This window comes from Arachis hypogaea, chromosome 16, assembly GCF_003086295.3.
Source record: "Arachis hypogaea cultivar Tifrunner chromosome 16, arahy.Tifrunner.gnm2.J5K5, whole genome shotgun sequence".
In the NCBI taxonomy this organism is placed as follows: Eukaryota; Viridiplantae; Streptophyta; class Magnoliopsida; order Fabales; family Fabaceae; genus Arachis; species Arachis hypogaea.
The window spans coordinates 27,367,359-27,385,179 of record NC_092051.1 but is presented as its reverse complement, the minus strand read 5'-3'; the positions used below and the strand labels follow the sequence as shown (position 1 = coordinate 27,385,179).

Sequence of the window (17,821 nt, the reverse complement as noted above, 5' to 3'; positions counted from 1 at the left end):
TTATTTTTCTCTCTCTTTTTTTTATTAATTAATTAATTAATTAAATTGAAAATTAAAGGGGACATTTTATAATTTTAGTATAGCATATGACTCTGAGAAATTCTTATAATTTATCATATACATTCTTGATTTCTTATATGTTCTGCCTTGTGTTCTCTAATATGAGTTTTCCCTCCATTATGTGGTTTCTTTTGACTTTGTCAATTTTGTCGTATTAAATTCACTAGGAAAAAGAGATATCATGTCTAAATATCTCATATATTATAACATGAATTTAATTAACGATTTCACTGCACATTTAAATATTTTTATCAATTAAATATTTTTATTAATTAAATTTAATCAAGTTGATCAAATTTAATAAAAAACCTCACACAATAAATTTATGAATCACGCATTTTCTTTTTTTTTTTATGTATTTTTCATCATCGTGACATTATCATTCTTTTGTTAAGAAGATAAAATAAAAAAAATTATGAGAATATAAAACAAGGAGGAGAAGATGAACAAAAAAAGAAAAAGAAAATGATGACGGTAAAAAAAAGAGAAAGATGAATTTTGAATTATGCAAAATTTATTAAAAAATAACACTGAAAATTTTTTACCATTATGCAAGAAGTTTCTTAATTTTGACACCAAAATTTCTTAACCGTGACATAAGTTCTTATTAAAAGGATGAAACAAAAAATATGAGAATGCAAAAAAAAATGATAATGATAATTATGACGAAGAAAAAAAAAAGAGGAAGGAGAATTTTGAATTTGGCAGAATTTATTAGAAAAAATAACACCAAATTTTTTTTACTGTGATATAAAAAATTTTAATTTTGATATCGAAATTTTTTAACTGTATCATTTGTAGTTAAAGGGTAAAGTATATTTTTTGTCTTTGAAGTTTGACAAAAATTTTAAAAATACCCCTAAGTTTTATTGTGTTTCAATTTTATCTTATAAGTTTTCGATTTGCATCAAATATACCCCTGACGGCTAATTTTTCAAAAAAAATAAAACCAATTCAACAACAATTTCATAAGAACAACCTTCAACACAAGCAAATCAAGCATAATTTTTATGCATTATTGTTAGATTGGTCTTAAATTTTTTGAAAATTTAGCCATCGAGGGTATATTTGATGCAAAATGAAAACTTAGGGATATTTTTAAAATTTTTCCAAACTTCAAGGACAAAAAGTATACTTTACCCGTAACTAAATAATGTACTTTTCTTATCATTGAACTAGTTGAGTGCTATTGAATCCATATATAAGAGGTTTAACCGTTTCATCCATCTTTTTGTTCTAAAATATATTTAAATGTATTTGGTTGGTTGAGTGAGTTAAATTTTGGACTTGTGATTCTTTAAAGATTTCTTGTGTCATTTACCAAAAATTCATGTGTTATTTCTAATTAAATAATGGATTTTGTTATCATTGAATTGATTGTGTGGTACTAGACATATATAAGAAATTTAGTCATTTGTAATAATTTGATGTGTCTTTTGAATTTAAAATACATTTAAATGTATTTTGTTAGTTGAGTGAGTCGATTTTGAACCTATAGTCTTTTAAATATTTTTGTGCCATCCACAAAATTTTCAGTATCATTCACAAAAAATTTGTGTGTCATTTGTCAAAAATTCCTGAGTCATTTACAATTGAATGATGTGTTTATTATCGTTAAACTAATTGTGTGATATTTAATTAAAAAGAAGATGATGATAATAATGGTGATGATAATGAGGGAGAAAGAGAAAAAAAAAAAGAAAAAAATCAAATTAAAAAGAAAGAAAGATGAGGAAGAGGTAGTGGACTAGTGGTGGTGATGGTAGTGATGACGATGATATTGAAAGAAAAAGATGAGAAAAAAGCAGAAGAAAAAAAACAGTTTGAGTGTAAGTAAGTAATCATTATATCATTATCATTATATTATTCTATAACAGGTTGTGTTATGGCACTAAGAATACTGACGTAGTGCATTCTAATACCAATATACATACCTCTATTATTCTAGAAAAATATCTCCTTTATAATTATATAAAAATCAGCATTTAATGAATATTATACTAATTATCAATCATCTAATTGTACTAATTATCAATAACTATAATATAAATGTGAATCATACAGAATTAGCATTTATATGATATTTATATTGGCGTCAAACATGCTGACATGGTACATTCTTAAAGGTGGCAAAGCAGGCCGGTCCGCCCCAACCCGCCCCGCCCCGCCTAGGGCCCGCCCCATAAACGAGGCGGACCGGCCCACCCCACCAACTAAAATGGGTTCAAAATGCTAATCCACCCCGCTTTATGGCGGATTGATGGGTCGGCGGGTTAGGCCGCTTGACTCTTTTTTTTTTTTGAAAAATAAAATTCATTAAAATTAATAAAAAAATAATAATTAAAAAATTAAATACAAATAAAAAATAGTCAAATTATAATATAATTTTTTTACTATATTTTTTTTAATTTTTAACTTCAATAAAATTGTTCAAAATAATATTTGTAAATAGAATCATTTTTATTTTAAAAAATAAGTCACATAACTTGAACAAATATACGAAATTGTAAAATAAAATAAATAAAATTAATAACTAAAAGAAGAATAAAAATAAAAAAAAGTGCTTCAAAATTCTATAATTATTAATTTTATAATAGTAATCACTCTTTTATTTAATAAAAAAAATAAAAAAATAAAAACCTTCGACCCGGCGGACTAGCCCGCCCGCCCCGCTAAAATCCGTCAATTTGACGGTGCGAGTTTGACAAATTTTTTTAATTTGACGGGTTCCAAATTCTAGCCCGATCCGCCTTTTTAACGGATCGGCCCGACGGGTTCAACCCATTTTACCACTCCTGTGATGTCTATATATATTATCTTTGCATTTTTTTTCAAGCTTCTGAATTATAATACAAATCTATATTCAATTTATATAATGAGTATTATTAACAACTTTGTTATCATTATTGATCCATTAGATATTACTCTATTGTTAATATTACTTTTTCTTAATCTATACCTGCTTAAGTTATATTTTTACTTTATTAATTGAATATTAAAAATATTTACTATTAAAATCAAGTTAAGATAAAGAGATATATATAAATAACAGGAGTTTTTTTTAAAGAAAATTCCATTTAAACACCTTATTAAAAAGAAGAAAGAAAAAATGGTAGCCTATTGGCAGTTGATCGTAATAATAAAAACTGGAGCTAGAAGAAAGAAAATGTGTTTCTACCACTCTCTCTCATAAAAATTCAAAGTTCGAAATTCAAATAGAACAAATTACAACACAAAAGTCAATCCTTCATTAGAAAAAGTAATTCAAATCGAGAAACTCTTTCTCATCGTTAATATCCTTACTCTTATACTATTATTCTAAATTTTGTTTAAACAACTAAAGATATTTTAAACTCCATCCTAGAATTAAACCCTAAAATGGTCTCTCAGATTGGCGTCGTGCACTAAAATCGTTCCTAAGATTCTAATTACACCAATTACGTCCCTGAAATTGAAAAAAGCGCACCATATTAGTCCTGACTTATTTTCCATTAAGGACGTAATGACATGGCATGATGACATAGACTGTAAGTGACACGTGTAATGGTATGATGACGTGGTGACCAGTGACACGTGGTATGCTGACGTGGATAGTTGTGCCACGTGTCACAATGTTATTTGGCCACGTGTCATCCATTATGTCATCGTTGTATATGCACCAAATTAGTCCCTTACTTTGCATTAAGTGACTCATTTTAGTCCCTGAAATTGAATGTCCTACACCAAACTAGTCCCTTCATCAGTTTTTTCTCATTTTTCTATAAATTTAAAATTCTCAATATTTTTTAATACATTAATTTCAATTCTATTTTTTCACATGTTCTTCAAATAAAAGTATTTTTATAAAATATTTTTTCTCTTGCGAATACCCTAACCACCGATTTAGAGTTGACGTGAAGGCTTTTCAAGCACTTTCACTACCATCTCCAGGGACGGACCCACGCATAAGGAAGAGGGGGCATTTGCGCCCACAAAGATTTTTCAAAAAACTAATATATATATATATATATATTATGTTTATTTTAAAATAAAATATAAATAATTTTTTGTATTTTATATTAAAAAATATTTTATTAAATTTGATTTAATATAGAAAATAAATAAATAAATTCAAAAAATAGTGATAATTAATTTTATTATATTAGTTAATTAATTGATAATTAAAATTTAATTTTTTAATTAAATATAACTTAAATTATTAGTAATTTTTAAAAATTATTTAAGATAAAAAAATATATTATTTATATGTTAATATACTGTAATTATTTTAGTTAAAAAATTTATTTATACCATATAATAAGTAAATTTGACAATTAAATATGAGATAATAAAAAGTAAAATAATTATTTAAACAAATATATAAAAAAAATAATATTTAGTTATGTTAAAAATTAAAAAAAAAAAGTGGTTATAAATTATTTTTTCGTTATTTTGAATATTATATTGTATGTATGAAATTATATTTTTATTATTTTACATATTATAATAAGTGATTGTATATATATTTTTAGTTCTTATCAATATGTATAGATAGTTCTCATTTAAAATTTTAAATATATCTAAACCAATTTGGATTGGTCAAATGATAGCTTAGTCGTCCACTTAAGTAAGTATTAGGAGTTCGAATTCCATCTCGTATGTGTAGCACGCAACTCATTGCCGGTCAATTGCAGACTGTAAGGTTCCACATTGGTTGGGGAGGGGAACGAAACATGCCTTATAAGGGTGTGGATACCCCTCCCTAGCATGACGCGTTTTGACGAGTGAGTGTGGAGTTTCGGCTATCATTCTTATCGTCAAATGCAAAATCGTGAGGCCTTGTGTGCCAAAACGGACAATATCGTGCTAGCGGGTGGTCTGGGCTGTTACAGATGGTATTAGAGCTGGAGCCCGGATCGATGTGCCAGTGAGGGCGCTGGGCTCCCTTAGGGAGTGGATTGTAAGGTCCCACATTGGTTGGAAAATTCACGATAAATTAGTCCTTAACTTGTTGGGTATCGTGGAAGGGAGCCACTTAGATAAAGATGTCAAAAAAGTTTTTTTTTAAAGATATTTTTTAAAAATTAAAATTTAACACATATAATCAATTAAAATGTGTTATTTTTATTAAAATTAGACCGAACAAATCAGTTTAGCCAAAAAATTAATAAATTAAATTTTGAACCAGTATAAATTAATATTTTTTATTAAAAATGACTACAATATCTCTATTATAAAAAAAACTAAAATACCCATATATATATATATATATATATATATATATATATTAATTTTAAAAACTCTAAATCCTAATTATATAACGACAGAGAAGAAAAGGACTAGAATTTAGGATTCTCGAAATTAATATATATAATAAGAGTATTTTAATCATTTTCTATAGTAAGGGTATTGTAGTCATTTTTTATATAAAAATAATATTAATTTAGATTAATTCAAAATTTAATTCACCATTTTTCGGTCAAATTAATTTATCTGGCCTAACTTTAACAAAAATAACACGATTTAATTTATGTGTTAAATTTTAATTATTAAAAAACTTCTTTAAAAAAAAGACGTTTTAGACGTCTTTATCGGAGTGGCTCCCATCGTGGAAAGCAAAAAAAAATCTATACCTAAATTTTATTATATTTTTACCCCCACTACTAAATTTTTTTGGGTCCGTCACTGACCATCTCCGACCTCTTTCAGTACTTTTATAAAATATTTTTTCTTGTGGATACCCCTAATAACTGTCGTCTTGGAGTTGACGTGAAGGCATTTCAAGCTTCTCTCATTACCATCTCCGACCTCTTTCGTCTAGACTGCAGAGGTCAAAGATGGTAGTGAGGGTGCTTGAAGTGCCTTCAATCTAGCTCATTTACACATAACGAAAACGTGTATTTCATAAGAAAAATAAATTTTATTTTAATTATTAATTTATTGTTAAAAATACATATTTTTTATGAAAAAAATATGTCTAATCAATCATATAATTATTTTTTTATAATAACATACTTATATATTACAAAATTTACCAATGTTACATTATTAAAAAAAATTATATAATTAAAACTAAAAAGTAAAATCTTAAAAATTTTTATGAAAGCACTTATATTTAAACGATATATGCAAAAATAGAATTGAAATTAGTGTATCCAAGATATTAAAATTTTAAATTTAAAAAAATGAGAAAAAATTGGTGAAGGGACCAGTTTAGTGCACGACATTCAATTTCAGGGACTAAAATGAGTCACTTAATGCAAAGTGAGGGACTAATTTAGTGCATATACAATGATAACATAATGGATGACACATGGATGAATACTGTTGCGACACGTGGCCAAATCATGAAGTGACATGTGTCACTTACAGTCCACGTCATCATGCCATGTCATCACGTTGTTAATGGAAAATAGGTCAGGGACTAATATGGTTCATTTTTTTCAATCTCAGGAACGTAATTGGTGCAATTGGAATCTCAGGGACGATTTTAGTGCATGACGCCAATCTCAGGGATCATTTTGGGGTTTAACTCCTCCATCCTATAATCTTTTAAAGATAAGTGTAGCAATGAAAATCGTTTATATGTGAGTCAACCTATTGAATAAGCTTGGTGGTAAGTCCTTCTTAAAGGCAATAAATTCATTGGTGAACTAAGATGGTCCATAGCATAAGTCTTTGAAAAGATATAATGACTCGAATTTTAAAAATTTTAGTGAATTAAACATAGGAAAGAATAGTTCAATAATAGTAAGAAGTAATGATAATGAAACCTCCTATTCATCATCCGAACTACAAGTAGTAAAGTTAGAAGAAAAATTTTATAATTGATCTGTACCCCTTATAAATAAAAACAAAGTCTATAAAAGACAAGCATTTTAGAAAAAAATAAAATAAAATACATATGTTAGAATATAGCTATTCAAGAACTAGTAATAACCATATTATAAACATTATAAAAGAAGATAAACTAAAATAACACAAAGAAAAATATTATAATTTTATTCATATAAGACTTATCCAAGTAGCCGTCAAGCCTAGCTTTAGGCTAGAAATCAATATCCCTATTTTAATGGTTTTACGAGATACAAGATTAAAAAAATTTAGAGATTCGCTAATTACTATACTAGAAAGTAATTGTCATTAGGGGTGTGCATGGCCCGACCCGACCCGAAGACCCGGTCCGGCCTCGAACACTTTAGGGGCTATTTTGGTGTGATTTCATCGGGTCTAGTGTCGGGTAAGGGTCTCAAAAATAGACCCGGTCATTATTTCGGGTCGGGTCCGAGCCATGGCTCGGGTCACCAGAAGTCGGCCTGGTGGTCCGGTCATCATACACAATTAATATTTTGTGTTATTAGTGATGGATGATTGCTATTCTTATATGGAATTTAAGTATTGTAAACCTTAATATTTTGTGTTATTAGTTATTATAAGACTATAAGTTAATGTTTTATGTTTAAAATGCATAAGATTTTAGACTAATGTATAATATTGTTATTTATATTGATTTAAATATTTGGTGTTATTAGACAATATTAGTATTTATTATGGTTATGCTTTAATTTTAGAGAAGAGTTGGTTCTTGTTATATTTTTCTAAGTGAATTTTACCATGTCAAATAATGGTTGGACTCTTAGAAATTTGGATATTTTCACATGCTAGCTTATAAGAAACTATCAAGGTAATGTAGTGTTAACGGCCCGGTTTTCACCCGGTTTTTACCCAGTATAATCGTGGCCCGAAAGTGTATAAATTTCATCGGGTATAGGGCCGGGTTCAGGTCTAATAAATAGGTCCGATATATATTTCGGGTCGGGTCTGGGTCACATCAAACCCGGTTTCACCCGACCCATGCACACCCCCTAATTGTCATGATGGTCCAATATTTTTTAATTATTGTCTAAACTTTTTAATGAGTCTTAAAAATGAATATACCTCTAAATCTCTTAAATTATAAGCTTTCTGTCATGTTTTTTGAGCTATCGGCACGCTTTTAAAAGAGTCACATCTACGCTTTTTAGATAACTTTTTTAGAATTTGGATAGTTTTATCGTATAGAATCAATCTTTTACGAGTATAATTTTAATTTTTATATTTTATAGATAAGAATGTCAGCATTTTAATTTTTGATGAATAATCAAAAAAATATTTACTCCTCAGATTTTTTTTTCTTCCATATTAAAAGTTAGAGTAAAGTATCGTTTTTGTCCTTAACATTTGGGGTAAGTCCCAAAATTGTCCCTAACATTTCAATCGTCCTATTTAAGTCCCTAACGTTTCAAAATGGACTCAATGTTGTCCTGCCGTAAGGGATCCGTTAACAGAATTGACGGAGGGACAAAATTGAGACGATTTTGAAACGTTAGGGACTTAAATAGGACAAAAATCTTGGAGACAAAAATGATACATAGAAATAAATTTTAATTTTATCCTTCAACAATATCAATTTTTTACTATACATAGTATTCAATTATTTTTTAATCACATCTAAGTAAATTACACTTAATCATATTACTTTTATTTTAAATAAATTAATTTTTTTTATAATTTTACTCTTAAAGATTTTTAGTTATCATGAAATGTTTGTAGAATGACTAATATATAAACTTGTAGAAAAAAATAATATATATACAATAAAATATAAATTATACATTTTATCTCTAATGTATTAAATTTCTTTAAAATTATAAAAAAATAAATTTATTTAAAATGAAAGTTATGTGATTAAGTATAATTTATTTAGATGTAATTGAAAAATAATTGAATACTATTTACACTAAAAAATTAATATTATTAAAAGATAAAATTAAATTAAAATTTATTTTTATGTATCGTTTTTGTCCCTAACGTTTTTGTCCTATTTAAGTCCCTAATGTTTCAAAATCGTCTCAATTTTGTCTCACCGTCAATTCTGTTAACGAATCCCTAACGGTAGGACAACATTGAGTCAACAATTTCGAAACGTTAGGGACTTAAATAGGACGATTAAAATATTAAGAACAACTTTAAAACTTACCAAAACGTTGGAATAAAAACATACTTTACCCTAAAAGTTAAAAACACATTTTATTGAACTTATTATGTGTAATGTCTCAAAATAAATTCAGCCATGATGGGCCTATGATGTATTGGCAGTGGGCCACAGGTGAGAAGGAAAAAAGCCCACATGGCCAATGATACACCTAGTCCTCCACTCCTCCTTGCTTAAACCCTTCGATCCTCACTCTTGGTGGCGTCTTCTTCTTCTTCTTCTTCTTCTTCTTTCCTGTTCGTGTTGCTTCTAGACGTTTCTGCAATATCTGTATTATTCAAACGATATTTGTTGCCTCAATTTGGCAGGGATCTAAGCCATCTGCCACGATGTATCTTCAGTTTTACATAAACGACAATGGTGACAAGGTCTACACCACTAAGGTAACTGAAATAATGTTTTCAACTGCTTATTCAATTTTAAGTAATGCTTCTACATTATTTATTTATCATCTCTCGATGCAGAAAGAAACACCGCTTGGCTTAGCTACACAATCTGCTCACCCTGGTATTTTCCTCAATTCTCTATCACCCTCTTAAATTACGTTTATGCATGTTTTAATTTCTAAATCGTGGCGTGGATAGTTTTCCTATATATGTTGACACACTTACATTGCGTTCTTAGTTATTCTGGTTTTAGGGTTCATGTTATGGTAAATATCAATTAGTTAGAAATTACGATTTTGAATAAGTTATATTTTATGATTTCATGATTTATTATTTTAGTTTAGACCTTCGAATTTATGTAAAATCTCCAATTAACTACTTACTAATTAGACCGAGAATCCTTTTGAATAAGTGATATTACACACGATGCTTGTTGATTTGCGTATCTCTGTAGAGTGCCCTATTTACAAGGGAGATTAAGGCGAGTGTATGCTTTGTACAAATGAAGAGGTTTAGTTAGGGGAATGAATCCTTTTAATTTTTTCTTTCAATTGATATTGTCTAGTGTGATATTTTGTTGTACAAAAATGTTATGTATACACAAAATCAGCTACCAGTGTTGTTTAATTTATTTTAAATGTGTATTTTATATTTTAATATGTATTTTGTACTAGTAGTTGATTTTGGTAAACACTTAGCATGGTTGTTCATTGTATATTCATTAAATTATGCCAAAAGAAACATACAGAGAAGATATTGTACTATAAGAAAATCACACTTTACAATACCACTGCAGAGTTTGAGAGGATATATTTCCTTTATTTTATTTATTCCCTTGCTGAATCTACCACTGTACCTGGATCATTCTGTATGCTTGGTTCTTGATTTGCTCTGCCGTTTTGTATTTTAACAAACTAACTTTCATCCTTGGAAAAAGTTAATGGAGGAACAAAAGTAACACCATTAGAACTTAGTATATACATCTGGTTGTGTGGAAGTTTAATTATGAGTCACTATTTGTATTTTGATGATCTTTATTTGGTTTTTTACTTGAATTGCAGCTCGGTTTTCACCGGATGACAAATATTCAAGGCAGAGGGTGCTTCTGAAGAAGCGTTTTGGACTATTACCAACCCAGCAACCACCTCCAAAGTATTGAGAGTGATTTGTCTAACATGCACTTGCTGTATTATTGTATTTTAATTTAATTTTCTCTTTATTAGTGGTGTTTTCTTATATATGCTGGTGTCATAGTGAAATGTTAAAGTGAAATGATGAATTTTGAAATACAATATGCTGTTCAATTTTTTGTTATGCAGTTATATTCTCTCTTTTTTAAGCAGATAATTGTCATTGATTGAAACTAATTAAATTATTGACATGAGAAAAGGTAGGACTTTAAAACCAAAGGTAGAATTTTCCAATAAAACACAATAAATTATATCATCCTAAAACAGAAAGGAAAGACGTACTAGAAAACAACCCGAGCAAAAAAAAAGGTTAGTGGTATTTGTTTCAAGAATTTTTTTAGTTATGAAGAATTGTCTGTTCGTGCTTGTTTGTGGTTTTAAAGTTTAATTTCTATGAATAATTTATTCACATGAAAAAGATATTGTTAAAATTTGAATTTTTTATTTCTATTTTAAAAAGTGGGTATTTGATATTCTCGTGTGAAAGAAATATAGAATATCATATAAAATTACTATATCTTTCAATTATTCTATTTTTTTTCTAAGAAATTTTTATTTTATTGATATTAGGAATATTTTTGAAAATTTGAAATTATATAATAAAACAAATATATATATATATAATTTATTCTTATGAATATTAAAAACAATTTCTAATAAGTTATAGTAGTAAGCAAACAAATTTTCTTATTACAATGATAGAAATTAATTTTTAGAATATATTTTTTAATTTTAAAAATGAAACATTTATCTTTTTGTTTTTCATGGTATCTCGTCAAGAATTAATGTGGTGCAAATTTAAATTTTATTTAAAAATTTGTCGTTAATCGGTGAATTATTACGTACACAAGACGAAATTCGTCTTTAAGAAAATAAGTCCAACTCTAGTAAATATTTGCCAACCCGAGTGCTTGGAACTTTGCCTTCACAACCACATTATTTACCAAACTAAGCTTGTTCAGGTGAGCTTAACTCGTGTTTAAAAATGTTGATTTACGCCTAGGCCGTGCTAAAATTTGGTATGTTTGAAAATTAATAAAAGATAGAATATATTTTTTCTCTAATATTTTTTAAAAAATTAAAATTTTTTTAATATTTAATTTGTTGTAATATTATTTTTTGACATTTTAAATATGATTCAATTATACTCTATATATTAACATATGGTTGCTATGTGTTAATTATACGGGGGTAAGTATGGTTTTGGTCCCTAAAGTTTAGCTCTATAATCGAATTCGTCCCTCTTGTAATTTTGGATTTAAAATCGTCCTTAACGTTTTTTTCGTATTAAAATCGTTCTTTTTATTTTTTTTGGACAAAAATGCTCTCACCACTACCAACACAATTACCTCCTCTACCACCACCACCACCACCAACACCAACACCACCGCCACAACCTCCACCAACAGCACTACCAACACCACCACCAACTCCGCCGCCATCCCCCTCCCCCCTTTCCTCTTCCCCCTCCCCATCCTCGCCTCCCCTTCCCCCACCCCCACCCGACGTCCCCTCCCCTCCCTGCCTCCCCTTCCCCCACCCCTACCCCCATCCCGCGCGTCTTCCCTTCCCCTGACACCCACCCCCACCCCGCGTCCCCTCCCCCTCCCCGTCTCCCCTTCCCCCACCCCCACCCCGCGCGTCTTCCCTTCACCTTCCCCTTCCCCCCGTCTTCCCTTCCCCCTCCACCTCCACCTCCACCTCCACCTCCACCTCCACACAGAGAAGCAGAAACAGAAAATCAATAAATTTAAGCATAAATTTAACACAAGCAGAAACAGAAAATAACAAATCAACAAAGAAGTAGATGGTGGTTCCTCAGAAATTCAAAGCACAGCAGAAGGCAGAGACAGCGGCGGACGGTGGTTCCTCATGTGGTGCGGTAGTGCGGTGCGGTGCTGGAGGGCGGCAAGGCAGCGGCGGGACAGCGGGACGGCGAGACTGCGGCTTCCCTTCCCCCTTCATTGTCGTCATCATCAGAGTTCTGGAGGAGGCGGTGGCAACGACGAGGTCACGGCGACGACGACGGAGGCTCCCCGGCGACGTCTCCCTCCCCCTCCCCCTCTTCCCTTCCCCTCCCCTCCCCTCCCCCTTCGTATACCCTTTTCTTCCCCCACCCCTCCCCCAACGCGTTTTTACGCGTTTTTTTTTTTTTTTTAATTTTATAATTTTTATTATTAAAATAGGAATAGGGGTAGTTTAGGAATAAAACAAAAAAATTTATTAAAAATGACGATTTTAATACGAAAAAAAACGTTAAGAACGATTTTATATCGAAAATTAGATGAGGGACGGTTTCGATTTTCAGCCTCAACGTTAGGGACCAAAACAATACTTACCTCTAATTATATGTTAGTGTAGAATTCCCACATCATATATTATCTCACTTACAGCCTATTTGGAATGTATCTGAGTTGAAATCATAGATGAATTGAATTCTATTCCTTGCTTTGGAATAAAAAAAAATATGAAGTTGAATTCCGGTGAGAATTTCAATTCTCATTTTACTCCCATTTACAAATTAGACCTACTTTGGTCTGATTTCAAAATCAATTCTCACCTAAACCTCACTTAAACTGTGCAATATCAAAAATATCCTTGTCTAAATTATAATATTCTATAATCCCTTCATTTTTTTAAACCCTATTTTGCTTATTTGTTGGAGGATTGAAGCTGCACACCGTGAAGCCCTGTTCGTGTTCGTCAGGGTTGTTCGCTACTTTCATCATTCTCTGACAAGGTGCAAGCTCTTTGTTGCAGTGCCGTGAAGCCTTCCTCTTCGAGCAACGCAAACTCTTCACTCTGTCAATTGCTAGGAGCTGGAATTAGAGGTAGGGGAATGCTGATTACTTTGGCAAAAATTTGTTACCCATACCCTAGATTTGTGTATTTGTTTAATGTGCACAATCTGTTTAATGAAATGTCTAATTTGATTTCTAGTTCCATAAATTGTCATGATTTTTTGGCTTGTTATTGCTAATGGTCATAATCTTCAATCTTTGTTTTTATTTTGAGCACGCGATTCCAATCTATTTGATGACTGATCACTTCTTCATGCTCATACCCACAACAACTTATGATTTTATTTTTAGCCCGCGGTTCCCATGTATAATTGGTTTTGTTGCTACTGTTTAGTGATTGTTATAGTGTGGTGTATTGTTTTATGTAAATCATAGGCTATTTCATTATAAATTATTTTGTTGCTCCTATGTTAAATTGGACAGGACTCGATTAAAGAACCATTCTCGATGAAAGATATTTTGACACATGAATTACAAATTTGGATGGAATGGCTATTTTGTTTTGAGCCTTTTACTGTTAATTAATTTTCAAGGCTTTTGTATCGGTTTGTGATTGTGATGTCATCCCTTTTATGCGATGGTTCTTTTGGGTATAAGAGGAAACTAAGTTTCTTTCTTTAAACATGTATCCTTTTCCTATCCAATGCAATGTCATTCTGTTTCTTTATTATCATCAATATACCATTTCTTTATTACTTTGATATTATGTAGGTATCTAATATGATAGAATCTGAAATAAATGCAATTTTAGCCATAGTTATTTTTGCGGGCTATTTGGCTTGTATGCGATATATGATTCGGCAAATGTCTTGTATTGAAAGATCAATCACCCAATCTCAACGTCATAGTAGAGAACAAATACGTCAAGAATTGATTGCTCAATTAGAAACACATTATAACTCACGTTCTATAATATGCATGAGTTATGATGCTTTTACTAGATTAGTTGCAATACTTCGTCAACGAGGGCTTCTTAGAGATAACCAATATAGTATTGTTGAAGAGCAAGTGGCAAAGTTTTTCCATATTTTAAGTGGTCATTCAAGTACTCGGGCAGAAGGTTTTTCTTTCGTCGGTCTACTAAGACTATTAGTCGACATTTTCACCAAGTCCTTAGAGCTATAATAACCTTAGAGGATCAATTTTTAGTTCAAATGAACGGCTCAACTGTTCCACCCGAAATATTCAATAGTGGAGGAAGATTTTATCCTTACTTCAAGGTATATTTTTTGTATAAATGTAAACTTTTTAATAAATTTTTGTACTAACACATGGTCGTAACTATTAATTTATGTTGAAACTTTAGAATTGTATTGGTGCTTTGGATGAAACACATATCCGAGTTAAGGTTCCTAAAGAAGATGTGTCAAGGTATAGAGGAAGAAAAGGTTTTCCTACCATGAATGTAATGGCAGCTTGCACATTTGATTTGAAATTTACTTATGTCTTATCTGGGTGGGAGGGCTCCGCTTCAGATTCAAGAATTTTAGAAAATACAATTCATAATAAAGATAATCTAAATGTTCCTCAAGGTATTTTGTCATTTTTCCAAATATAAATTTGTTGTTATTGTATGTTTTTAAAAAGCTTATAATATTTACATATGTATTTTACAATTTGTTTTAGGTAAATTTTACCTAGCTGATGCTGGTTATATGTTGAGGTCGGAGTTTATCACTCCATATCGAAGTACTCGATATCATTTAAAAGAATATTCTCGACATCCTCCTGAAAATCCAAAAGAGTTGTTTAACTTAAGACATTTTTCATTGCGCAATGCAATTGAAAGAGCTTTTGGTGTCTTGAAGAATAGATTTCCAATCCTGTCAGAGATGTCTAGATATAATGTAGACACAGTCAGTGAAATCATCATAGCTTGTTGTATTTTGCATAATTTCTTAATGGATTTTGATCCTGATGAAGAAATTATTGCACAAGTTGATAGAGATCTAATGAATAATGTACCTGAAGATAGAGCAAGTCGTGAAAACATTGCTAGAGGGGAAGATGGACGAATAGGAGAGATTTTGAGGGATACTATAGCCGCAAAAATGTGGAATGATTATATTCGTAGACAACATTAATTTCTTATTATTTTGTGTACGTGTGAACATTTGTTTATTCTGGTTGCTTTGAATTGAACATGAGTTTATGTATTAGTTAGATTTACATATATCATATACTCTTGTTATTTGTGAAATAAGTTAAATACTTCAATTTTATGTAATGTATTTATTTAATAAATTGTTGTTTATTATTTTAATTTAGATTTATTGTAATAATTGTATTTCTACTTTTTTACTTGTGATATAACAATAGGTGGTGATATGGATTCCGAAAAAGTTAGTGATGTTGAAAGAAAAAATGAGTGTGATACCTACTTTAAATGGACCATGAAAATGGATGGCTTAATACTTGAAGTTCTTAAGGAGCAAAAGAATAAGGGTCAAAAGGAAGATATGCTTTTTCGGCTGAATCTTATAGAAAGGTGGTGGAGGAAATTAATGAGAAATTTTCTATGAGCATTAATAAGAGTAAAGTTCTAAATTGTTTGAAGACTCTCAAGGAACAAATAGTTTTAGCAAAAGAAATTAATCAAAAGAGCGGGGTAGGATGGAATGATACAACCAAAACATTTGAAACTACACTTGATGTGTGAAAATCTTTATGCTCGGTATGTATATTTTCTTTTTATATATATATTTGTCTATTTTAATATTAGTATTATTTATTTTATTTGATATTTTGATATGAATTATTTTATTGATTTTTATATAGGCAAATCCTAAGTTTAAAGCTATTAGAGGAAACATCTTTATCACTTGAAAATTCTTAAAGAGATTTATGATAAAGATATAGCAAATGGAATGCGGGTTGAGACTGGTAAACAAAAAGTGAGAAGATGGAAAAAGGAAGATACACACGTTAATATTGATGACATTGATGAAATGCAAGCAAACAATGAGGTGCATTTGGAGAATTTTAATCCCTTTGATTATGAAAGTATGCCCGCAAGTCCAACCTCACAAGCTCCACCATTATCTATTCCATCGGTGTCTAATACCTCATCTGCTAAAGGTAAAAAAAGAAAAGTGGCAATAATAGACGAGTATTCCCAAGATATGAAAGACATTACTATGGCAATGAAAGATATTGCAAATGCTATCATAAGTTCGCATCCTGAAGTTTGGAAGATATCTGATATGAGGGAAGCTTTAACTAAATTAGGTTTGCAGGGCCGCCCATTTTGTGAAACTCTTGAATGGCTTGTTACTCATCCTACTCTTCTTGGAGTATTTTTTGGCTTACCGAAAGAGCTTCGTCTTGAATGGTTGAGGGAAAAAATGGATTTTGAGTTTTAGAAATTTGTGGCAATGTTTTTAGATTTAAACTAATGTTCCTTTTTTATGTTATACTCAGTATGATGAAATCTCTACTATTTAGACTTTTATGTTATGTTTAGCGTGATGAAAACTCAAAACTTCTATGAGGGTCATGTGAGGTTGATTTATTGATATGGATTATGAGTATTTTGTTTTAAATTAAACTTTGTTATGTTTATGGCTTATGGGGTTATCTCATTTTTTATTTTATTATTTTTTAACAAAAATATGATCATATCAAATGAGTGTCATAATCACACACAAATAAGATTATAGAAAAAAATGAAAAAGTTATGAGATGTTGATTTTTTTTTTTAAAAATAATTTAAATTTCTCATTTTTAAAAAAATTCCACCTATCATGATTTCATGGGTGAGATGGATCTAATTGGTGAGGTTATGTTAGACCAATTTTACTTAAAAATGATTTATATAATTATATTATCTAATTTAATTGATAAATAAAATTATACTTAATATTTATTGAGGGGTAAAAATGTCTTAGAGAAATAATGTAATTCATCAACAAGTCATTCCAAACAATGAAATTCAATTTTATCTCATTAAATGAGTTAGTTGTTCCAAACTATAGAATTGAATTCTAATTCCATCATTTAAAGGTGTCCAAACAAGCTGTTAAGGGTATAACTAAAACATATTAAAATGTAAGGGATAAAATTAAAATCAAACATTAATAATAAAATTGAAATAACATTTAAACATTGAGGATAAAAATAACATTTTATACTTAGTAAATACTTTTCTAAAAAATATCAATAAAATAATTTTATAGATAAAATCAAAATGAGTAATTTATTAAATAATTTTATCAAACTTCTTAGATTATTTTATTGAATTAACCTAATTTTTTTATAACTAATCAGAATAAAATTACCAACAATAAAATGTATTCGCTTTTTAATTTTATTATGGAGAAAGTAATGGTATAGAACAGCGATATGAAAAAGCAGCGTGGTATTAAAGAACTA

At 29.9% G+C, this 17,821-nt stretch overlaps 2 protein-coding genes across 2 annotated transcripts; both read left to right on the top strand.

Annotated features, from left to right (window-relative positions):
• The first annotated feature begins 9,235 nt into the window (after positions 1–9,235).
• Positions 9,236–10,773, top strand: LOC112758774 (H/ACA ribonucleoprotein complex subunit 3-like protein). Its single transcript, XM_025807521.2, has 3 exons — positions 9,236–9,456; positions 9,538–9,580; positions 10,521–10,773. The coding sequence occupies exons 1-3, from the start codon at positions 9,403–9,405 to the stop codon at positions 10,616–10,618; spliced, it is 195 nt and encodes a 64-aa protein (XP_025663306.1). The 5' UTR covers positions 9,236–9,402; the 3' UTR covers positions 10,619–10,773.
• A 3,831-nt stretch (positions 10,774–14,604) lies between these two features.
• On the top strand, positions 14,605–15,534 carry LOC112756905 (uncharacterized). Its single transcript, XM_025805509.1, has 3 exons — positions 14,605–14,670; positions 14,757–14,982; positions 15,077–15,534. The coding sequence occupies exons 1-3, from the start codon at positions 14,605–14,607 to the stop codon at positions 15,532–15,534; spliced, it is 750 nt and encodes a 249-aa protein (XP_025661294.1).
• Positions 15,535–17,821: the final 2,287 nt, after the last annotated feature.